The 25,406-nt window shown below is 40.5% G+C and overlaps 1 protein-coding gene across 1 annotated transcript in view; it reads left to right on the forward strand.

Annotated features, from left to right (window-relative positions):
* Positions 1 to 25,406, forward strand: part of FBXW8 (F-box and WD repeat domain containing 8) — a 62,923-nt gene that overhangs the window by 33,489 nt on the left and 4,028 nt on the right. The window contains exons 6-9 of the mRNA XM_084649037.1: positions 2,344 to 2,540; positions 5,063 to 5,272; positions 17,869 to 17,996; positions 24,004 to 24,177. Coding sequence (XP_084505163.1) covers positions 2,344 to 2,540; positions 5,063 to 5,272; positions 17,869 to 17,996; positions 24,004 to 24,177 — 709 coding nt within the window. The remainder of the gene's footprint in view (positions 1 to 2,343; positions 2,541 to 5,062; positions 5,273 to 17,868; positions 17,997 to 24,003; positions 24,178 to 25,406) is intronic.

Genomic DNA, 25,406 nt, shown 5'->3' on the forward strand with positions numbered 1-25,406 from the left:
AGTGTCTTGGGGCAGGGACTTTGTCTTTTAAATATTTGGTAAAATGCTATGTACATTGAAGATTGGTTACATGAGATTGTTTTTATACTATGTATGTTTAATTGCAGCTCATAATCAGAGCTCCTTTTCTGGTTTTAATGGATACCATGTGCCATAAACTTTCTAATGAAATGGTTTTTGCTTCTCAAACTCTGAGACCAAAACACTGAATCCCAGAGTTCTCCATTTTATTCATGGGCTAGAACAGGCTTCTGTGTGATGGGCTTATTTCATGCTGTCTTGCAGAAACCCCAAAGTGTAAGGCAAAACGTATTTCTTTTGTGAAGAGAGAAGCAATTCACTTTCTGTTTCTATTTTTATACTCTTCTCTGAGCAGTATTTCAGTGCTCTTGTTTGTAGAGTGCCAAAAGTGGAGTAGGTGTTCAGCAGAAAAATATGAACACAGGACCCTGCCCAGATAAGTTTACAAACGAAACAGATTAGATCTAATTAAAGGTCCAGTTCGGGTACTCAGAAATATGTACCTCTTCCTTTCTTGAAAACTCAACTACTCACAATATTGGCATACTCAGTAGCTGATCTAAAGTGCCTGAGATCAGACTTGAGCCCTGTTGTGCCAGTTTGGAGATGTGGACCTGCTGTCCACTATAAAGTGAGGTAAAAAAAATCACAAAAGCCTTAAGTCTCTGTGATGCACAAGCTACAGTCCCCAAAGTAAACAATAGTCTACACCATCCATTTAAACCTGTTAACTTGTTTTAAGCATGGGTGTGGCATGTGCTAATGTTCTATTTTTCAAAACCAGTTCAGCAGTTATTTACCTTTCAAGCAATTAACATAATTACCATTCGGCTAAGAAGTAATTTTGGAAAGTTCTGCTCCGAGCCCTTACGACTCCACCGGGACAGTTTTAGTTGGGACTTATTTTTTTAATGGAAGCCTAATTGCAGTTTTGGCTTTGTGCACACAAACAGAGGCGGCTAACTATTTAGGCAAATAGCAGATTAATTTAAATATGCATCCCTAATAAAACAAAAATGGTCTCCATTATGGTTCTCATTCCCATGACGAGGAATATAAATATTCTCCGGGAGTGCCATTAGACAGAGGCCTTAAGGATTGTCTGCATTCTTTTATAGTGGTAGCACTTTCAAGATACCAAATAATCTTTACAAAAGCGAACATAAATCAATTTAAACTCATTTAGATACCATTTCCACTATGAGCAGTTTCATTACCACACTCTCGCTTTACCTCCTTTGGGACGCAGGAAAGGCGTTTGCAAACTGGCATGGGTGCCTGTCCACAGCTGCTTGTCAGAGCTTTTATGTCTCCTTTTGAAGTAGTAGCCACCATTAATCATTTCATCATTAATGGCCATGCTCAAGTAGAGGGAAGGCTTCTCCAGCTCTGATCCTGTCTGTAAGACTGAAGAATTGCTGCTCTGTTTCAATGCAGGGGTAGCTTGGAAGTGAGCTCTAACTGTTCAGCCCTGCTGATCTGTAGTACACTAACAACTCCAGTTTACTCTTGTAAATTGAAATTAAAGCTCTTGACTTTATGTACTTTACTTTTTAAGTGGAATTCTTTTGATTTATACCGCAAGCCAGTGCAATTGCCAACCTGTTACCTACTGGTCTGTACCACTGAAAGGAGCAGCATTCCATTTCCCAAGCCTGGGATCCTGTGCTCGTTAGCTTTCAAAAAACAACAGTCTTCTCCACATTTCCCCCATTCTCGAAGCATCAAGATTTGGGATTTAAGTGTTTGGTTGCAAGCTATATGTAACTGCCCTGCTAGGATAAGACCCTCGATTCCACTTTTAGAAGGGCACTGAAATCTCCCATCCTGTCCCCTTGTGCACAATCCAAAACTATTCAAAGACACTTTGAGTGAGAGAATGTGAGGGGGAGGTCATTTGAAGCATTTAACCCGGCTTCTCCTTGATAGTTCCTTGCCATTAAGTGAGGGTAAGTGTACAGTAGATAAGTCTTATATTCGCAGCTCTTCTTTGGAACTCCTTGTGTTCTGGCAAATGGTCTGTTCCATCCCTGGTGCCTTGAGAGGAGCAGGGTTAAGGCACAGACCAATGTTCTCTGAAAGTCACAGTGTAAGGCTTGCTCAGGGAAAGAACAGTTATTACCCACACTAGAGCCCACTTTGCACTACTTCGTAGTGTGCTGGAGCTCTAATGGCCGTAGGGATTGAGTCTTGAAGGTGCTCCAGAACCTGCCTCCTTTGTATCAACCCATTTCACTAATACACAGAAACTGCCATCCTCAAGCTACTTTTGATTATTAAATAGGGTAACACAGAATCATTTGTTTTGCCTTTTATATGCAGGGACTGTTAATGTTTGGAGTCTCATGATAGGGCGTGAACCTATCCATCATTACCAGCACAATCAAAGGATACGGGCTTTGGCCCTTGGCTTGGAGGGTGCAGCCATAGCAACTGCATCTGGCTTCCAGGTCAAGGTGGAAAGCCCTGATGACAGGGGATACTGGAAAACTACTGCACAGTTTGAAATCCAGAAATTGGTGAGTATTTTCCGGCTGGTTAGTTTGGTTCCAGGTGTTCCAGATCTCCTAATTCTTTCTGGCCAAGAGGGATCTTACAATGACCTTAAAAGGATGTTGCATGAACTATGTGAGAGCATTAGCAGCTAGCTGGTATTGCAGTGAGTTAATGCATGTCTTTCATCCCTGAAGAGCCAGGATGAAATCCTGGCCTAAACCACAAGTGAAAATGAAGCTGAGCCCATATGGTGTGGGAGGTTTTGTTGTTTTTTAATTATTTTTTGTCAACATTAAACTAAGTTGGCTCATTTGTAGATCAAGGTTTTCTCACATAGAATTTCAGATCAACACTAGCTGATTAGTTCTGAGGCAGGATATCACAAGCTAGCTAATGCTGTCACTTGTGAAGCTGTAACCGGTTGCACAGCTTCTTTAGATTACACCTTCTGTCTATGGAGTTCTGAGGCTATTTTATCTTTTTTTAAAAATCCAAAGTTTATTATGGGCCAAGTCTGTTAAATGGTGTGAGGGAGGAAATGAGCGTATTAAAGTATAACTCTTCTGATTTCTGATCAGCACAAGAAAACTGGCTGCACAGCGAATGGCTGTAGAGTTCTGATTAAACAAACCCTAATACTACTTCCCCATCCTCTTAATGGAAACATCCTTAGAATACTTAAAAACAAAACAAAGAAGCCAACAATTTTGACACGTTTTCTAGTAAAATATTAAAACAAAGAAAGAACTCCATTGGAATTGGGTCACCCTGTCATGTAGTTATAAAGTGCTCCATCATGTTTCTTTCTGTGGCTGTACAGAAAGATATCCATCTTCGGTATTCTTTCCCCTTCCTCTGTATGTAATACCAATTTCTGATATTTGAAAGAAACACTGAAGACATTGTCAGTTGTCTCTAATGTTGGATTAGAAACCATGGCATGCCATTATCTATTCAGGGATTCTTGACCCTTTCCATACTGGTAATCCCAGCAACCCCTCTCTCATTTAGCAGTATAAGAAAAGCAGAGTGACCATGATATCTACCCCCCCACCCCTCCGAGTGTGACCCCCCAGGGTGAGAACCCCTCATCAGTTTCACCAGCACATTACTTTACCCTAGCAACATTTCTGTGGTCTTAATGGTTCTAGCAGGGAACTGAAAATCAGGACTCCTGGGCTCCATTCCTGGCTCTTCCATTAACTTACTGTGACCTTGTGCAGATCACCTGATGTAACGTCGTGGTGCTTCAGTTTTCCCATCTGTGAAATGACTCTATTAATATGTGGTAATAGTTCTTGAGGTGCCCAGGACTGAGAGTCACCTCCCTTGCATCCAGCTGGAAAGAGACTCGCTTGTACTTAACTGGGTAACTCCTTGACACCTCCAGTCTGTTAGCCACCCAAACAATCTCCTCTGGGCTCTGCCAGCTCTGACTTTGCCTTGCAGATTAATAATTGGTGCAACACAGTTCCCGAGGCCCTTTGAAGCATTCCCCTGTAGTATCCAGCCCCTTATCCACTGAACACTGACAGAAATACCAGGTCAGCTGTCCCCAGAGGAACAGTGTGCTTACCAGCCTGTTTGGTTCAACTCAGAATCAGCTCCTGTATAATGTCACAGTACTGAGATAGATTTATAGTGAAACCAATCGTAAGTTTATTATCAAAGGTTAAGATTTAAGAGATAGTGAGTAAGGATAATGGAAGCGGAAAGGTAACTCACAAAACAAAATTATAACACTGATCTTAGAGACTAAACTTAACTATAGCAGGCTAATCATCTGTCTCAAGAAACTTCTCTCACTCTGAATGTCCTTTGCAACATTTCAGCTGACCTTGGTTAAGAGCCTGTTTTCATGAATGTAAAAGTGCTGTCCATTTAATTCCCCAGGTGCAGGGGAAAAAAAGTATCTTTTTTCCTTCTTCTTATGTTCCCCAAAGTTCTTTGTCTGACCCCAGAGACAGGGCAACCCCTTGTGGTTCAGTCTTCATTCTTGTCTCCCAGTTGATTTCCTATCCCCCTGTTGACTTCACATGTAAATGGGGCTTCCATTGTAGTGGCTTACAGTGGTTAATTTACATTTTGACAGATACATGTTTTACCTACTGTCTAGAAGAAACCTGTGAACCCATTGCCTGTTGGCACCAGTGGGCTTTTGTGTCACATGTGTACCTATTTCCTAGGCCTGTTATGAGACTTAATGAATAATTCTTTAATGAATAATTTTTCTTCTTTAATAAATGTGCACATCCTGAAAGCCTTAGATGAAGGGTGTTCTATGTAGTAGTATTCTGTTGTAGGAGTCAAACTTCTAAAATTCAAATAGACCAAAAATCAAACACCAGTTTAAAAAAAAAACAAAACAAACAAACTTGGTTCCAAGAAGGTGGTTTTAGATACTAGCCACCTATGGAGCTGTGTGTTAATTTGTTTATTAAAGAGCCCTGTTTAGCGTATGGCCATGCCATGTATTTCTGATGACAATGTAAGGGAATTTTCAACTGAAGTGTAAAAAAACTAAGAAATGTCTGTGCTGTTGTAGGTCAACTTTCTCCACCTGGTTCCAGATGTTGTTGGGAGTCCAGTGACTATAGCAGCTGCTGAAGATATGGTCTACCTCCTGAAAGCAGAAGAGCCGGGCAAAGTTCTCCATTCTGTATATGGCCAGCCTGTCACATGTCTAGATGTATCTGCCAGTGAGGCAGCCTTTGGAGTAAAGGGCTTTGGGTGGCTGTTGAATGAGACCAACAAGGTATTTAAGTAACAAGCCTTTTGAGTCATGTAACAGTAAATTTCTTTGTCGCTTCCCAGGGGTACTCAGGGTTGTGTACCTCACCTTAGCGTGAAACAGTCTGGTGTGGTTCACCTTGCTGAAACCAGTGGTCTCTGGCGCCACAAGCACTGACTTGCAGGTTTCCGCAGACCTCACCCTCATGGTACAGGCTATTGCTAGGTACCCACTAACCCCCGTGTCCTCAGAGCACTCCCTGCAGTCTCCAGCCTATCACTGGACATTCATAGTAATTACCAGGTAAGCTGCTCCCAACAAGACAGTGTATTCACAGCTTGACTGGCACAACTTCGATCAGGTCCCTTATAGCAGCACTGTAATCTACTTGCAGTGAAAATAAATGCTTTTTATTAACAAAGATTAAGATTTAAGAGACACTGAGACAGAATAATGAGTGGCAGCAGAACCAGTATTGTCATGCTGTGTGGAGTGGCTCATGACTAAGAGTGCCTGCCTCAGGGTACATGGTCAGAAAACAGGGCAGACACCCCAGACTGGTGGTATGTTCTATAATTAGAGTTCACTAATCTAGTGACAAATGTGAACTCCTGGATCACTATACCAGTTTTACCATGGACTCAGACAGTCCACCTTAGACTCTCTATTCTATTTTGCCACCCAAACAAACTGACTTCATGATAAAAGGTAACTTAAACCAAAAATCACACTACATCAGGTTACTCCCAGTCCCAAGAGACCAGTCACTCATCCACGTCAAGTTGCATGCTAGATCTTACGCAAAGACAACACTAGTAGCCAGTTCTGTCAAAAACTAACTAAAGGTTTATTAGCTAAGAAAAGGAAATGAGTTATTGAGAGGTTAAAGCAGGTAAAATATATGCACCGGTTAGTCACAGTTTGTAATTCCAAATGGTGGCAATGATGCAATAAACTGCCAGTTTCCCCAACGTTTTTTCAGTGTACCCAGATTGTCTCTGGGAATCTCCGCTTTGCGTGTGGTACACACATTAAAAACCTTTCCTATTTTATAAAGTAGATTTTCTCCTAAGAATTCAGTCTTTGAGAGCTACTGGTTTTCAGTCAATACCAGGATCCAAGTTTTCAGGAATATTCTCCACCGTACAGAGGGTTTCCTAAGTAAATGGATACCAAAATGGCTTTTGCTTCTCCTTATATTTCCCCAAACTCATAGTTTTGACCCCAGAGTCAGGATGGCCCCCTGTTGTTTGTTCTCCGGTATGCTGGCTCCAAGTTGTCATATCCTTGTGTTGACCTGAAATGCAAATATAGGTTTCATTGTGTTTGGCTTACAGTGCTTTATCTACATATGAGCCTTGGCAGACATATAAACATACATCCCTTTGTCTGGCAAAATCAGTTCCCCACCTCTGGTGGGAAATCATATCTTGAAAGAAACTATAAGGACACATTTTCAGTATATAGATAGAACTTTTAAATATAATCAATACGTACATTTCACAATTACATTAATGACCAGCATGATCCTGGCTTTCATTTAAGATCTCACATGACAGTCTTTATAGATAAATACTATGACAGCAGTGTGTTAGGTGTAGTGAGTTTATCAGGCTTCGTAGGAGTTGCTGCTACGCAACATTGAACCTTTACCAGTTGGCATTGAGTGGTTCTTAGGGTCAGAACTTCAAATGGGAAAACCCAGGTCTCTTTGTGTAGTTAACAAAGGCCAAAGGAATTCTTTCTTTCTTTTTTTGCTTTGTGTGGATGGAGTGGGAGGTCAGTTTCTTAACACACTGCTCTGAGGCTTACATGAACTTTCAGTATTTGTTTCAGTGACTTTGGTAATTTAAGCACTGTCTACACTACAGCTTATGTTGGCATAATTTATGTCGCTCAGGGTGTGAATAAACCACCCTCTTGAGCGATGTAAGTTACACCGACATAAGCACCAGTTTGGACAGCACTATGTTGGCGGGAGAGCTTCTCCTGCTAACATAGCTACCGCTGCTTGCGGAGGTGGTTTCATTATGCCAACGGGAGAGCTCTCTCCTATAGGCATAGAACATTGGTGCAGCTGCAGCGCTGTATGTGTAGACATGCCCTTAGTCAAAAGGCTCATGCTAGCTTCTGTAAGTATTAAATTTGCTACTCCCCAGCTGCAAGAGAGAGATCTGTATCTTCTACTGCTTCAGTCCTCCAGGTGGAATTATTTTCTTTTCAAAAATAAACCTACCTGAGGCATCCTAAGTAATGAGTCAAACCCTGCTTGTGCAATCCTTGGAGAACCCTATTTTTTTTCATGTCCGTATTTGAGCGAAGTTACTTCCAAGCCTATAAGAATGGTGAGATGTTGCTTTAGGGGATGGATAAATAATCTTCATGTGTCTGAAGCCCTCTATAATGCATTCTGCTACCTTCATAAGCATCTTTTGGCAATGGCAGAGTTGATAAGCTGCAGTTTCCGTTTTTTCAACTGTACTGCATCTATGCTTAAAAAGCTGATGGCTCGGTCAAGTTCTACAGCTTTTAGAACTATTGAGATTTAACAGGGAACGCTTTTAATTTTTCAGTGAGATTGACATATATCATTAGCTACATCATAAAATATTGATTTTTTTTTTCTTGACCTAGTGTCTAGATTAGTCCACTGGACATACGCACCACAGAAACTTTGTGTTGCAGTGTGGGCATAATATGTCAAATATTTTACAGTAAAATTTAAACTTTCACTTGGAAAAAAGCTCCTAGTTCTTCTGGTGTTAATTTTTTTTTCCAAATGTGAATCAGAACAGGACGGTCTTCCAGAGTCTGCAGACAGACTGAAACAGTAGCTCTGAATAGTGTGAATTGCCTCATTCATTTCAGTGGAGTGTTAATTCTGAAACTGCACGAAGAGCAATTAAATGTTTTAAATTAAGTTAATGCTGATGTCTTTACTGGAAACATCCAGCTACTGTGTGTGTTCATTATGGTTGAATATCACAGAAGTTAGATTGAAAAGACCTATGAGGTATTAATTCCATCTCACTGGCAGTGTACAGATTATTTCTTATATAGCCTAAGTGTCTAGGGCTTTTCCCAGTACCGTTTTAAATGACTTAGGCAATGGGGTTTCTGTCACTTCCCTTGGGATGTTGTTCCTCAGTTAATAGATCTCATTGTTAAGAAATCTTTCCTGGTTCTTTTTCCTGTCTAAATTGTCCACAGATTAATTTTATCCCATTGCTCCTACTCAGCTTTGTAGTGAGTTAGTAGGAAAAGGGAAAAAGAGAACAGCAACTCCTGGGGGAAGGTAAGGTGGGGCATGGAGCAAAGGGGTTGTTGCTGGGGTGGGAACTGTGGCAAGTGGTGCACAAGTGCAGTTCTATCACTTTTTTCCCCATTTGACAACCAAATAGAATGGGACAGCTTTCTTTCTGTCTAGTTCCACTGTTGATGTAAATCTGCATCTAATCTCCCCTTAAAATTCCCTTTTCATACATAAAACACTGAAAGAGCCATAAATACCTCTAGGGGTGAGAGATGCTATGAGGCTATACTGTCTTTATTAATTCCTTTGCCATCCTAATCCAATATTTTTCCCCACAGAGGTGGGAGGTTAGAAGATAGAATTGCCTCATTCAAGACCATTACATCGGCTATCGCCTTTGTGCCTCATAAAGGAATAGAGAAATCCACTTAGAGTCCTTAGCATCATTCTGTGGAGTCGGACATATTTCCTAATTTAGTTCTGAAGTATTTGGCATTTGATGGCAGATTGTATTAAGAGTGCATCAGCGCGCATCCTAATCAGGGCAATGTGACTGAAGTAGTCCAGACGGCTGGGGTATGCTTGACAAGGACGCTTGCTTGGCATTGCTACACCAGCTGACATCACGCCGGAAATTAATTACTAATGTCTATTATGATAATTATTCCCCACACACAGACGTGAAGGGACTTTGCATTGGTTGATTACTTGAGTCACAAGTTGATGGTCTGTCTCTAGAAGAGCTTTAGATCTCAGAAACCTATTGATAGTGAATTCCAGTGCTGTTTTCTAATAGCTATATCATTCCAGTATAAAAGCTGCATACCATTTTATTTCATGGGCAGTGTGCTCTAGATTATTAGATCGTGGCAATTTTTGTGGGAGTATTTTTGACCACTAATCGCTCAATGTTAATTTTTTCTTTAATATTGAACCTTTTGGCAGTAACAGGCCAATGCAGAATGTACTGCTTTCCAGAAATACTCTCTCTCTGAAATATCTAGACGCTGCCAGAGTGCTCCACAGTCCATGGAATTCAGAGGTGTGAGGAATGGTTTTAAGCATAATGGGTCAAATTCTTCCCTAGTGTAACTCCATTAAAGTCAGTAGATTTAAACTGGGGTGGCTTTGGTTCTGTGCATGTGAGGGGGAGGGGCATTTTTAAAAAAGATGTTGGACCAAAATTAACTTCCTTAATTATTTGATTAGCTTTCAGTGTCTCTTCTGGTGTCAGTTTCACTAGGCCTTTGGTTACCAGGTCTTCTAGGGAGAACAAGTCCTGAAGTTCTAATGTTTTGTTTTTTTTTAAAAAAGGTACAAAAAATGCTTTGTTTGCCTAAAACCTCTTAGGCCTTCTTTATCCATCCTTAAAAAACAAAGAAACACAAGCCCATTGTTTTTTCTTTACATGTCAGCTTTAAAATCGGCATACTAATAAACTGGCCAGTTTTTAATCCCCTGGTCCTGTTCCTGTTCCTTTTCAGTGATGGCATTGGAGCTGGCATCCTGAAGCCTGCTGGCCAGCTTTATAAAGCTGCTGTTTTAGCTTTTGCTATACATTTACTTTTGCCATTGGCTACCTAAGTGCTCCATGCAGTTTCAGTTACATAAGGTCCCTTTTTTCACTACCTGTCCATGTTGACATGTTTTTAAACAGCTGCTGTTTCACCCTGGAAGTGATTGCATTTCAGTCATGGATGAAAGGTCCTGCAAGTGAATCCACATGAGCACAGGTGTCTGCCGAAGTGGGTCCAGTTGCAAGAGCTGGGTCTTATATTGTAAAGTGTCGGGGTAACTTTTGGGATGAAAAGCACTATTAAAATATTAGTTTTCTTTTTTGTTATTTAGTATTGATTCCTATGTATCATAGAATCCTAGAATCTCAGGGTTGGAAGGGACCTCAGGAGGTCATCTAGTCCAACCCGCTGCTCAAAGCTGGACCAATCCCCAATTAAATCATCCCAGCCAGGTCTTTATCAAGCCTGACCTTAAAAACGTCTAAGGAAGGAGATTCCACCATCTCCCTAGGTAATGCATTCCAGTGTTTCACCACCCTCCTAGTGAAAAAGTTTTTCCTAATATCCAACCTAAACCTCCCCCACTGCAACTTGCGACCATTACTCCTCGTTCTGGCATCAGCTACCACTGAGAACAGTCTAGATCCATCCTCTTTGGAACCCCCTTTCAGGTAGTTGAAAGCAGCTATCAAATCCCCCCTCATTCTTCTCTTCCGCAGACTAAACAATCCCAGTTCCCTCAGCCTCTCCTCATAAGTCATGTGTAACATCCTAGTACTGCTAAGATGAATGACTTAAGTCAGGAATACCTCAGTGTGTAAACATTCGCAATATAGTAGTTAACCAGTATCTTGCCCAAGAATAATTGAATCTGCCTCCATGATTTTCCATTGCAAACTTGTGAGTTGTTTACTAAATTGAAAGAGCCATTCATTTTTGCAACTTTTTATAAAAATTATGCAAAATATATGTTTCCTAATGAAAACGACAAGCCGCTTTTTATATGCCGGCATTGAGACTTGGCACAATGCTTAGACAAGTATCTCAGGTTTTGAAAATGTTGCCCTTAGGATGCATCATGAATATTTAAGGAGATTATCTGGAAAGCCAGGGAAATAATTCATTCCATTTTGAGGACCAACTTGCCTTCATATTACCCATCCTAATTTAACCGGGCAGGAGGGGGGATAAAATAGTCGTTTTTTTTCTAAAGGGTAGGTGGTTTAGTGGGCAAACCATATCCTTTCACCTCTGGCTCCTTTGTATATCAGTCTTCAGCCACAAGTTAAATGAGTTTTGCTGACCTCATTCCAGTCTCGAGCAGACATCTGTCCACATCACAGAACCATCAAGTTTGGCACAATGCTGGATGATTGGCAGTCCCTGCTCAGGAAGGGTCCAGTACTGGAACAGCAGGGGTTGCAGGTGCATTGGCAGAGTTGTGTTGCTGAAGCTCGTACACTGCCTGCCTGCACCATGTCTGGCTCTGCTTCATGCTACCAGCTTTGATTCTATTCAAATAAAAACTTAGAAGGAAAAATAAACCTACATTTAATTGTTTATAGCTTCATAGGTAATTTATATGGCAGGCCATAAGTATTTGGAGGATTCTGTAAACAGCACTGTGCAAGAGACCTGACTCTTGCACTGCTGGGAACGCTGCAGACCTTTTAGATGAATCCGAACAATGCTTTCATGGATTCTCTGAGCTGGCCCTTTGAGCACTACTTATGGCTGGGGAGCACAGCTAAATGCACCTGAGATAAAAGTTTCTGTTCGCCAGCGTGAAGTCACCTTTGGGATGGCAGGAAAGTCAATTTTCCACATGCTCACAGACATGGTTGTGTTACCACTTCTGCACAATGACTTATATCTGGCAAAGACTTGCAAAATAGTCTCTCTGGCTGATTGTCAAAAATTACATCATATTGGAGTAAACTGCTTTTAAATCAAACATCCATTATTCATGTATATTAACCACTTCTTTTTTTTTAAACTGGCTGTTTTGTGTATGATTTACTCTTTTTATCTCTGGCTCTCTTTCTGATCCCCCCCTCCCCCCATCTGCTCTTCTTAAATCTTAGCTCATCTTTAAATTTATGGAGCCAGTACACTTGTCTCTGTGTACGAGTATCCATATGCTGACCTTGCATTTGTTAATAGTCAAATTTCCTATGTTGCTGTACTGTGTGTTGTGTTTACAGTAGCCACTATAACTGTTTGGTACATTTACACCAGCAAACTGTCCCCCTAGGGCCTGTAAACTTTTTATACTTTTTTCCCACATGCTTCTTAGAAATAAAATTCAGAACTTGCAGTAGCGACCACCAGGGGCTAAGCTTAACTTGATGAATCAAGCATGTGTGATATAGCTGTGTCCACTGTTGTAGATGGCATGTAGGTTGAATGTCTCTTGACCCATGGATTTAAGGAAAAAAAAAATCCTCATAAGTTCTGTTCTTTTCTTAAAGGAAGCTATGGCTGGCTGGCAATTCCATGAACCTCCTTATTGCTTAGAGAATATTGGTGTATGCAGGCAATGTGTGTAGTGTAATCCAGTGGATAAGCCACAGAATTGAGGATAAAATTATGTACATTCTATTCCCAACTCTGGCACTGAGTCCTTTTGTGACTTTGGGCAAGTCGTGTAATTTTTCTCTGTTCCTCATTTTCCCACTCTGTAAAATAGGGTAATGTCACGTGTCTTGTGTAAAGCACTTTGAGACCTTAGCACAGCTCTGTAAGTGCTAAGGATCATTACTCTTAGATATGTCCATTCAAATGAAAGGAAAGTTAAGATGTTCCAGGAACGTGTGCCCAGTATGTTGTTCTGTAGTGAAGAGACCAATGATTTCAGTACATTGTTGACCATTATTACACCTTTTCCTTATTATTATTTATTGATGGTTACATAGTGCCTCTTATATGTATAAAGATCCTTTCACCCACTGCTGAAAGGAAGCCACTTCTTGGGGGTGTTACTGGCAACAAAATACGGTAGCTTAGGGCAAGAAGAAAAAACATAACTCCCTACAGAGCAAATCCAGCTATTTCACAATGCAATTGCCTGAGTTGGCTGTTAGCCAGGACACTGGGGTGAATACCCCTGCTCTTGTGAAAAGTACTGCAGGCTCTTTGATAAGTGCTTGGGGACTCTGTTTTATGTCCCATCCAAAAAATGTCATCTCCAGCAGCATAGTATCCCTAACCCCATGCTGGGATGTTGGATGTGCATGGAAGAGTTCCATCAACACCATTTTCTTCAGCACCTGGGTTGGGTTTTTTTTTTTTTTGGTTTGGTTTGTGTTTTTTTGGAAGTGTCTCATCCAAAGTATTTATGCCATGCTGGACCTTACTAAGCTATAAGATCTAACAAAGCTCACAGCAGAAGTTGATCTGGCTACAGAAGCTGTAATTTTTTTGTCTATTAATTTGGTATTCTCTCTGTTAGGTTCTTGGACTGCATTTTTTTAAAATTTCCACACACCTGCTGATTTAAAGTTTCCTAACTACAGTAAGTTTTCCATTCTCTTTCTCCCACTCTCCTTCATTCCTTCTAATAAGTCTGTGAGCCTGTTTTTCAGCACATCTCTCTGAGAACAGTTGCCACAGACTGAGACTCGCCCAGCTCATGCAACAAAGAGGGAAATTAGTCTAATGCACCGCTTTAACAAAAGGGAGAGTAGGAGCATGAATAATTAATATCACTAGTCTGTGGCAGTCAGATAAAATGAAGTCCCATTTGCTCAGCCTTATTAAAAGAGAGAGAGCGCGCGGGGGAGAGATGGTAAAGGTCGTTAAGGGACTTGTAACATGGAAAGAATCGCCTCTGAGATGGATAATGTGTTTTCTAATCTCTGTGGTCTTTAACTAAACGTAATGGTAAAGGTACTCTTTGGATATTTCTGCCTTGCTGAATTATTAAACATTCTGGAAGATCACTTGACTCTCATCCAGTAACTTAACTTTTGCATTTGAAAACTGTTAGTAGGTAAAGATTTTGATTTTTGTGGGTTTTTTTTTTTTAGGTCATTATATATATATATATATATATATATATGTTATATACATTGTCTGTGTGTTCCAGTTTTTTATATCTATATATATACACACACACACACACACAGAGATCTGTCTATCTATCTGCTTTGACATCATGCCATTCACCCATTTTGCCCCAAGAGGGCTGTTGGAAGAAGGGGGTACCTCAGTAGGGTATTACCTTCGGGTACCCCATTTCACACCCAGACGCTCTAGGTTCACTTATCTTTACCAGATTTGCACCCATTAGGTCACTAGCCTTGTGCGTCCATTATAGTATTATAAGTGTCTTTAAAAGGCTAATCCGTTTGCAGTGTGCATTATAAGATTATAAACCTCCTAGAGACTTTATGCTTTGTTTGCCCTTTAACATGGAGACCCTTATTTTGACTCCCAAGTGACCAGATATTTTCATTCTTTATCCTTGGCCTTTATAAAGAAAATCCTAGTTACTTTAGGGTATTACAGCAGAGCTCACCAGAAGTGTTACAGCAGCTTCAAAATTGTGTTGTCATCTCATTTATAACCTCCCTCTTTTTAAGAATTTTTAATTCTGGTATAAAATTGTATTCTGGTTTGAAGCTTGGTAGACAGAGAAACAGTAAAAGCAAAAGGGATGGGTTTAAAAAAATGTAAATCTTATGTTGCGCAAGGAAAAGGTGAAAATATGTGCTAATAACACTGAAGAGCACCTTTTTGCAGACAAAGAGCCAGTAGGGCAGAAAAACATATATATGTAACATAAACAAATCCCTAAAAAAAGAGGGGAGCTAGAGAGTGGAAAGAGATGTAGACGTTACCTGTCATTAATGTCAATAGATATGGAAAGTCTGGTGGATCAGAAAGGTTTTTTTTATAGTTTTGTTTGGTTGCAAAAAGGTTAAAGCGTTTGGCAATCTGTAAACACCCCGAGTGTAAATAAGTGAATATGTTAATTTAAAAATGCCTTTTGCCCACTTACTCCAGAACTGGAAAAAAATTTTGATTTTGAAAATGAAACTTGGCAAGCAATTAGGACAATAATTGTGTTCAGTGTTTGCTAAGAAAAGTCCAAGGTATTTAAATGCCTGCACATTAACAGGTTTTTGTAGAGGGCATTCCTGTTCATAATGATACATATCTGAAAACTATGTTCCAGTTTTATGTTGACAGGATAGATTGGAGCTAAGATCTATTAGGTGAATTAATAGTCTATAGACACTCAAAGTAGCAGCTGCAGAGAGTTTCTCAAGAGCAACAAGAGGCGCTGCCTTATCTCCAGGGGTTAAGTGTGCAACCAGAAAGGGATGGTCTAGATTCTCTGGAACTACAGGAATCTTGACAGGGTCAACTCAGTCACTAATCTTTCTCAAGGTAGATAAACTGAATTCAGTGGAGATTATTGCCTTTCAAATGAGACCTTCAAAACAGAAGTCTGGTCTGCCAACATGGTCATTAGTTTCTTCTGCAATTTTAATACAAAAAGTGGTTTGCCATGGTGTCTTGGCCAAAATGTCCTCTTCTCCGCTGTTGTGTGCAGTGTGCTGATTGGTTGCTGTGCTTCACTTCAGAAAGGGATGTGTTTCAGTGGTGATATATGTGAAGTTTGCATTGTTGTTGTAGCCGTGTTGGTCCCAGGGTTTGAGAGACAAGGTGCGTGATATTATCTCACCCCCATGTCTCTCTATTATCTATGAAACGGTTTGTTTATAACTCCCTTTTCACAGGTTCAGATTTTCAAATTAATTCATCTTTTTTAGGATGATATTTTCCATGCTAGGTTTTTGTCTAAGAGTGAATTACTTTAAAAAGTTTGAGTAAAATTTCTTCAGGTGCATTTGAGTTCTGTGAGGATGGAAAAAATACACACTAAATATGGCTTAATTCTGAGACATGGCACGTCAGTAATATGTTGATGGAAGCTAACACAGGAACTTAAATAGCTGTCACTAAGGAGATCGTCCAGGACCAAGATGGGGGGGGGGGGAGGAAGGAGAAGAACTGGTTGGGTAATGATAAACATTACAAACTATTGAAGAAAAATCACTTCTGGATCCTTACTGGGTTGCTGCTAATATTTTTAGTAGAGCATGATGAAACCCTGTCCTTTTTACGACATCATCATAATACATGTTCTTTGTGCCTGGCCTGAGGGAAAAAGAGTTTGGTCAAGGATATTGGCTGCTGCTAGGACAATTTGCGTGAGGGAAATCTGTAAAAGTTGCAGTGATACATGCAGCAAAGTTTACCCTACAAACACTATTGTCTTCTCCTCAGGGGCAGGAGAAATGTAGAAAAACTGCAGTTTTTCTGTAATTTTTGCTGCATTCCTCACATTTTTCTAAACTTTAATTATTAAAAAAAACCATTCTATTGCCAAGAGACAGCCATCACAAAAGATGTGCTACTCCTGTACTTCAACCTTGCAGAAAACTATCTTGAGGCAAAATTAGGAGCTCTTCTTGGTTGGGTGTGAACTTGACAGTCTAGTGAAAGCTGTCCAAATGTGTATCTGCATTAAGCACAGGTACCTTTTCCTACCTTCCTTTTTTAAAGCTGTTAATACAACATCAAGTTTGCTCAGTTAAAATTTGAAAGTCAGACAATGCAGGTATTAAGGGTCCTCCAGCAGAGCTAACTTGGCTATGTTGCACATATTGTATATTTCATGAGTGTTATAAGGCATGATGTAACATTTATTAAGCAACACAGGCTACAACAAGAAAAATGGTTGAAAATACTACACCTGTACCACATGGTCATGTTAACATTGCTATAGAAACCTTTATTTTTCCTTTTGCTTGACATTATGCAACCTCAATATTAGATTGACATAGATTTTTGCATTTAAAGAGGGACAAACTTGAAATGTAGTTAACTTCAGAAAATGACTTAAATGCATGTTTAGGCTCTACACCTGTTGCTGAGCCTCCTTGCCAATTTTTATAATTTGACAATCAAATTTTCCTATTTTTGAACATACTTTCTGTCTCCTGTTGCTATGTGAAAGTCCTGCATAAACAGCTGAAGCTGACAGGGCAGGAGAAACAGTCAAGTTGATTATAAACATAGTGCTTTCAAATGCAGAAAGTACACAAACAGGAAAAAAAATACATTTTTTTTTTCTAATCTTTGTAACCGTGATCTTGTGAAATTACTTGTAATAATAGGTTAAAAAATAATAGGTTAAAAAAAATCAGACAGAATTGTGATTTAAGCTGAACGATCCTTTAATCTGTCTAGTTGACCATCTATGCAAGGGTCTTCTGCAGTGCTCATTGCTGTCGGATCTAAGCAAATTATGTTCCTTTATTTTTCTGCTTTACCATAGTTTGTAGAATCTTTCTCTTGCTGTTCTTCCTTTGATACCCTTTGAAAAGCAGATTTGCTTAGCTTCCAGTACTATTTCAAATACAATCCAAAGTCTGTTCATGAGGAGATTTGCTTTTCAATATGGACTTCAATATGACCTGAGCAAACACAGTGTAGCTTCCTTTGAACTCCCAAAGTTTGTACCTACCCCACCATGGTTGCCCAGATCTAGTGTTCAGGCTACATATCTCTAATTCATGACAGTCTGTTACAGTGCCAGACTGGTTGCTTGCCACCCCTGTATGCATTTTATTGCTGCTGTCCTCAATAATTGAAGTTTCTGTGTCCTGATGTACACACTAGAAGGTTGAGAAGTAGGCCTGTAAACCATCTCTTTAATAAAATCTGAGTGGTAATGACCATGCTCTGGTTTATGCTACAGCAAAATGCACTCAACATGGCCCTGTTATGTTTCACCTTGTGCGTTTTTGTTTTTTTTTTTCCCCTCCTTCTGCCAGATACTTCTCTACAACCTGGAAACAGGTCAGTGTCTAACAAAGCTAGGCAGCTCGTTGGGTGACTTCACGTGTGTCAATCTCCAGAATAGTCCTCCGTGGATGCTTGTTACGGGCAATAAAGACAGGAGGTATGTACAAGCAAGAGCAACACCTTATCTAGAGCTAGAGTTCACTTTCCGTCCCTTGTTCCCTGCTGGCCAATAACTGGATCTGCGAGAGCTAGGTTCTCCCCCATATACTGTAAGTACAGCCTGCATGAACTTCAGGAGCAAAGTATTAGGTAATAGTTGGATGTGGCTCCCATTTTGCTTTGTTTCTGAAAGCATCATGGGAAGACTTTCTTTTTAAGCCATTTGGTGGACGCAGTTGGTGTACAGCCCAGCAAGACCACTTGGAATATCTTCCATTCCCTCTCTTCTCCCCCAATCACCCACAAAATTAGTTTGGCATTTAAAAGCTCACTTTCTGATATTAAAAAAACAACCTAAGGGATGAATCATGTAGGACGAGATGGGTCCGCCTGCCAAATGATGTCAAGAGTGTATTTCGGAACACTGCAGAGTCCCTCAGGTGACAGAAAAGAGACTTTCATGTGAACTGATTCCAGCTTCTATTTAGCTGATTAACAGCCTTCTCTTTAACTCCTTGGCTTGGTGAGTCGGATTTTCCCTGCATGATATCCGATGCCAGAAACGGACGCACTGGGAACAGTCAGTGTGAAAGGATTAAAGTGCTTAAAAAGACCCTTTGAGTCCAATTTTTAGGTTTTCTTTTTTGGCTGGTTATCTGCAGGGTCACTTCACTGCACCAAAGAGATGTGCCATGGCGAGAGGCCAGTGTATAATGGCTCCCCACTCCTTCCCTCCTCCCCTCAGTGCTGGGCATGGGGCTGCAGGTGGTGGTCTGGTTTGGTGGTGGGTATCAGATTGTGAGGCGGATACTTTCCATTGCCAAATCCCAGACCTCTGTCCTGCCAGTGCAGCAGCTTGCAAAAATGATTATTTTGTCAAACAATTTTTTTCTTTTCAGCAAAGAGGCAATGTAAGCAAACTGCCTACTTTGTCAGCAAAGAAAATAGAAGCGGCAGCTTAAGTTTGATGCATGTGACTGAATTCTTGGGGATTTTTTCTTAAATTAGCAGATACGAATTTCTTCTGTGTGTGCTAGGGTCCTGTGATTCGCAACAAATCTGCTTGTAGTTTTATTCTCTTTTGTATAATGTTGTGTCAGTAGTGCAGGGGGAGACAGAAGAGCATGGGCAAATTTGATGGGCCACATATCCATGTCAGGAATTGAAAGTAACTCCTCTTATATGGGAATAAATGATGAAGCCCTCTCCTCTCAGAATATGAATATGAAAAACTTTTTGATTCTGAATTTTACAGCCCAGGTATCTGGAGGAGGAGGCCTGGCTAGAGCTAAACTAACAGGAAAGCAGAAATCTAGTGGTTCAGCAGTTAAGTAGGGCCTCTGAAAAGAGACTCTCTGCCACCCAAAACAAAGTCAAATTACTCATGAAGGTTTGTTTGAAGGGCATTAGCAGCAGTGTAATGTTTTCTCAGCTGGACCCCCATCTGTATCAAGTGGACCTAGTATCCCCGGATTCCTATTGTAGAACAAGTATTCCCAATGAGGGATTCACAATATGAATGTTAAGTAATAATGGCCAATGGGGGAGCCTACTGCTGGAGTTAAAATGGACATCCTCAGGATTTCTGGGCCCAAAATTTGACCTCATTGTTATGCGATAGGGAAAGTCCTGTATTCAGCATCATCTGTTAAGAAACCAAAACCCCCTAACTCCCTGCCGTTGAGGAAAGGAGTGATTCTTTTGGGAGCAACCATAGAATTCAGTCTCGGTGCACTTCATAGCAAATAAAAATAATCAAACACCATCAGAAGAATGAGGAGTGCACACTGTGACACACTCCACAGCAGCTACCTTGCTTTCCTTGAAGGTACCTAAGATGGTGGATAGCATCGGAAAACTAAATATCAGGGGAAGCTGACACCTGCTAGTGCTGGAAAGCCATCTGAGGAGATATTGGTTTACATCTACCCCTAAACCTGGCTAGGCTTATTTCTGGAGCAATTAAATATCAGAGACAAAGGCTTGCTCCTGACTCATTTGGACTAGTATAGAATTGAGGCATTCCCACTGAGCATAGCTGTCATGGCAAAGCATGGAGGGAAATGGCAGCCTCTGCAATAGCCGAGGCTCCTATTATTTAGAGCCTCATCTCAGGTTTGTAAAATGCCTTTTCTTTTTAAAATAAATGTAAACAACTCAAGTGTTCTTTTTAATTTTCTGAGGGTATGCAGGGTGAAAATGTGCCTGAAAGCTGGACCCTGGCTGATGTATCAACTGGGATGCAGTCAGTTTCATTTCCAGCTGTGCTTACTAATAGAAGAAACCTTAATTACCATACAGGGCACTTGCAGCCAAAGATGGGAAGAGTGCTGTGAATGACAGAGTTTCAGAAATATTAGACCTTTACCCAACGTTCTAATGCACACCAGACCCTCCCAGTCCCTGTTGAAGTGGGAGAAAGCTGGGAGCTGTTTTCACTCTGTCTGTAAGTGTTTGGATGTGTTGTGGCACAGGGGTTGTTACAGAACCATCCTCGGCGTCCTCCCGTCTCTGTTCCAGCCTGTTTTCTTGCCTGTCAGATGGATGCTACCCTGCTGGAGTCTTTGGACGGTTCTGTCTTCTTTTGTTTCAGTTGTTGGAATAGAGTTATTTGCAAGCTCCTATGGTGTGGTTTTCATTAGAACAGGGAAAGGGGTGGGGGGGGGGCTCTTCTTGGAACAGCACAAGGATCAAACCATGAATATTGAACATGATACAATTTGGACTTCAGTCTGCTTGATTGTTCCATTCCTGACATTTATCGTATTCAGAGGGTCATCCTGCAGCTTCTTTTCAACTCTGGAATCAATGATTTTCCTTTATTTTCATTTCCCTTCACTATATATTTTTTGTTTCCTGAAGCTCTACATTTTATTTTTTAATCTTGAAATACTAAGTTTTAAAAAACGTACACCCCTTTTTCCACTGTATGCTGGATTAGCAGGCAGTGATATAGGTTTGTATTCAACTGAGCTCTGAGACAGATTTGAATTGGTTTCAGGGTAGCAGCCGTGTTAGTCTGTATCCGCAAAAAGAAAAGGAGTACTTGTGGCACCTTAGAGACTAACAAATTTATTTGAGCATAAGCTTTCGTGAGCTACAGCTCACTTCATCGGATGCATGTGATTCATGGACATGCGTCCGATGAAGTGAGCTGTAGCTCGCAAAAGCTTATGCTCAGGATTACGTACACCAATTCAAATAAATTTATTTGAGCATAAGCTTTCGTGAGCTACAGCTCACTTCATCGGATGCATGTGATTCATGGACATGTGTCCGATGAAGTGAGCTGTAGTTCATGAAAGCTTATGCTCAAATAAATTTATTTGAATTGGTGTAAGTACCCTTACCCGACACAGACACCCATTCTTACTGTCTCCTTAAATAAGGAAAGAAGTGGCTGATAAACTCAGTTCTTTATCTCAAAATGAGACTTGATAGAGATTTCTCCCTCTCTAACTAGCACTTTTCCCTTGGATGGGTTTGAAGCTTTTCTTTCTCCTGCTCACTTGGATGTTCCAGTCATTAGGTTGGATATTAGGAAAAACTTTTTCACTAGGAGGGTGGTGAAACACTGGAATGCGTTACCTAGGGAGGTGGTAGAATCTCCTTCCTTAGAAGTTTTTAAGGTCAGGCTTGACAAAGCCCTGGCTGGGATGATTTAATTGGGAATTGGTCCTGCTTTGAGCAGGGGGTTGGACTAGATGACCTCCTGAGGTCCCTTCCAACCCTGATATTCTATGATTCTGTATCTAGGTCCTGATTCAGGAGAGCATCCTTATTCAAGAATGCACCTAAGCATTGCTTAAATTTCCTGAATTGGGGCCCTAGTATTGTAATAGAATTTTCCTCCCAGTCATACATGATGGTATCCAAACAAAAATCAATAGATGATTGTAAAACAGAAGAAAAGGAGCTCTATTTGAAGACCACAGGGATTTTAATGATCCCTTATTAACAAGAAGCTTTAGCAAACAAATTGACTTGTAAAAAATATTATATGCAGTGTTCTTGTAGCCATGTTGGTCCCAGGATATTAGAGAGACAAGGTGGATGAGATAAAGTAAAAGATCCAAAAAAAGAGATTACCTCACCCACTTTGTCTCTTGTAAAAAAATATTGAATTTAGTGGGCCTGATTCTTACCTCATTTATACCATTATAAAATAGGAGGAACTCCATGGAAATGAGACTATTTACATCTGTGTAAAATTGGTGTAAGATCAGAATTGGCCCCAGGCAAAAGTAAAAGTGTGGGGGGGAGAAAAAGCATAGTATAGATACTACCTGTCGGACATTCTCCAGCATTTAAAGCTCTTGTAGTAATAGTGTGGGACAGGATACTGAAATTGCAAAGAAGGCAAAACCTGGAGTGAAATATTGTATGCAAACCGTTTTTGCTAATGCTGATGGGAATGGAAACTTTATGGAACGATGGCCATGGATATGCCTTAGATAATCAAAATACTCCGTGTTTTCTAATGGATCCAGCAGTTGCAATCTCAGGTGTTCATCAAAAGCTCTGCTGCTCTGAATGTTGTTTGATCTCTGATGTGCTAAATTTGAGGGGATGGCTTATTTGGGTGCTCAGTACTTCCTGAAAATCAGGACTTTTTAAGGTGTTTTAAATTGGGCAACCAACATCACTAGTCATTTTTTAAAATCTAGGCCAAAGATACATAAGAAGGCAGCTGTTCGGATGCTTGTGGATGGCTTTGTTTCAGTGTTGCGTGTTAATCTAAGATTCCCTTGATTTTTCTCTTGGATGGTGTAACATTTGGTTCCTTGTCCTTTAGCTGCATCTTTGGTATTGTCCTGGGGTTTTTATGGACAATGCTTAGATACAAAGGAGACAGGTGTCATAGCAATACCCCAAATAGATTGTCATTTATGACTCACTGCATTGCTAGCAGTTCATGAGGCAAACAGATTATCTTCTGGACCAAAATTCTCCTTATGTTTCATTGTAATATTCACTTTACATAGTACGTGCAAAGAAACCAAGTTCCTAAAAGCTGGAAAGAGCCCTGATGAAAAATCTTTCAGCTGACAGTGGATATTGCACTGGGAAAATCCAGTGGTGCAAAAAGACCTACAGAAAATCTGCTGCTGATTCCATCAGTCATGTGTATGGCTATGTGCTGGTACAGTGACACTGAACTGAAGTAATTTTAAACACTACGTAGAAAAGAATTTCATGTTTGATGCTCTCTTTGCCATGAAAGGGGTATTTGAAATACCAGAGGAATTGTGAGGCAAGGATTAGCAATTTTTATAGCCCAAGTTGGGAATGCATTGACTAGTGTTTAGTATTATATTAATTACTAATCCTTATAGGACAAATCTCCATTCTCAACAGTAGTATGTAATTTGTATTCTAGTAATTGAAAAGTAAGGCACATGTCTAACATGTTACATAGTTTTCAAATGAAGAAACCCTAACAGTTCCAATGGAATCACACCTTGGGGTAGATGCCAAAAGTCCTTTTGGAAAACAGATATAGTATTGGGCCTGGTCTGCTCTTAAAACTTAGGTTAATATATCTGTGGTACTCAGGGGTGTAAAAAATCTACATCCCTGAGCGACCCAGCTATGCCGACCTAACCCTAGGTGCAGATGCAGCTAGAATGGTGGAAGAATGCTTCTGTTGACCTAATTACTGTTGCTCAGGGAGTTCCTATCATGATGCAAAAATTCCTTCTGTTGCCATAGTCTGCATCTGCACTATGGGGTTACCATGGCATAGCTATGGTATATAGTGCCCATAGTGTAGACATGGCCTTAGATAGCCAATAGAGCGATTGGTGGTTTTTAGCTGCTGATTTTATTGCACTTCTGCCTTTGCCAGTGAATTGCAGGCTCTTTAAAAGTATTCTGGTATGTTATAAGTGTAATGCAACTGTAATCAGTGTGCTAACATAATCCAAACAGTGTTTGCATTCTCAGGAGCTGCAGACCGGAGTGTAACAGCTGCCCCTCTCTGTTCTTGATTTCCATTTGTTCAGGGTCAGGGTATACGACCTCCGCAGAAGCAAATCTTTGTGCTCCCTCTATGCCCACCATTTGGGAGTATCTGCCGTGCAGATGGATGACTGGAAAATTGTCAGTGGAGGAGAGGAGGGTCTGGTCTGCGTGTGGGATCAGCGAATGGGCATCAAGCTATGGGAAATGCACGCCAGGTAACTTCATCTGCTCGAGGGGCTTTACTGCCATGACATTTCCAGATCCAGTGGACAGGCTGAGCTGGCATGTTTTTTTCACTTTGGTCCTGAACATCCTATGCCTAAAGTTTCTGAGGACAGCACGATAGTTCTGTTAGTTTTCAGTCTCTAATGGAATCTGTGGTCTGCTCAGTTGGACTCTTAGATTAAAGAGGATTCCAAATGGTTAATTGTGTGTGTGTGTGTCTGTGTGTGTGTGTGTGTGTGCGTGTGTGTTCTCCACAATTTTCATGCAGGTTGTTGCTCATTTAATTTAAAGGAGCACTGATAAAACACAAACTTTTACTAGATCGAGGTCCTTTGAATAGGTTACTTCTAACACATCATTACTGCAATGAAGGTAATTTTTATGAATCTAATTTATTTTTCATGGTTTATTTTTTGCATTTCTCTCAGATTGGACAATAAATTGTAAATTTCACGTGCTTCTCCTCCATAAAACCAGTGTTGCTGTGTATTGGCTTGAAACCACTCTAAAAGAGAAATGTTTTTGTTAGGGTTCGTCCTGGGGAAATTTCTTATACTGGTGTGTGGTGTTGACTTCTGGGAAAATTTCTTTTGTCTTGGCTTTTGTCAAATCTCACTTTACAAACCCTGAATTTCGGGCAGTTTTGGTTTACCAGTCTTTTGTCTGTTTTACTCTTCTGTTAACTGTTTGTACATCACCTCCTGTGCCTTTGAGCGATCAAAAAGGAAGGCTTGGTTTTAAAAAAGATTTATTAGACCAAAGAGATTGTTCCACTTTCAGGTGTGCACACGCTCCCTCCACCATATTCACATCCCTTTAAAAAGCAAAAATCAGAGGGCCAAAAATGATGCATCTGCACCAGCAGACTGACATACCCATAACTGTTTATGCTGACAGTACACAATGTTTTAATATGTTGGAAATGAAGACAGACCCCTTAGTTGCATGCACCAAATCTTGACGACTTCCTTAGGCAGTTCTTATTCAGACAAAATTCCCATTTGATTAAAATTCTGCCCAAGCAAAGACCTCAGGATTTAGCCTTTTGTAAGTCTGAGAGTGATACCCTGCTATTATAAAATGAACAGATATATCCTAAATGTAATGACCCTTTCCCAAGGCTGAGGTGGATGAGACAAGGTATTTACTGTCTGGAGAGTTCAAGTCAGGCCATTGATGAAAACCAGGTGGTCCCCTTCTCTTTTGACCCCATGAGTTG

The sequence above is a fragment of the Lepidochelys olivacea genome (genome assembly GCF_965140295.1).
Source record: "Lepidochelys olivacea isolate rLepOli2 genome assembly, chromosome: 15".
NCBI lineage: Eukaryota > Metazoa > Chordata > Testudines > Cheloniidae > Lepidochelys > Lepidochelys olivacea.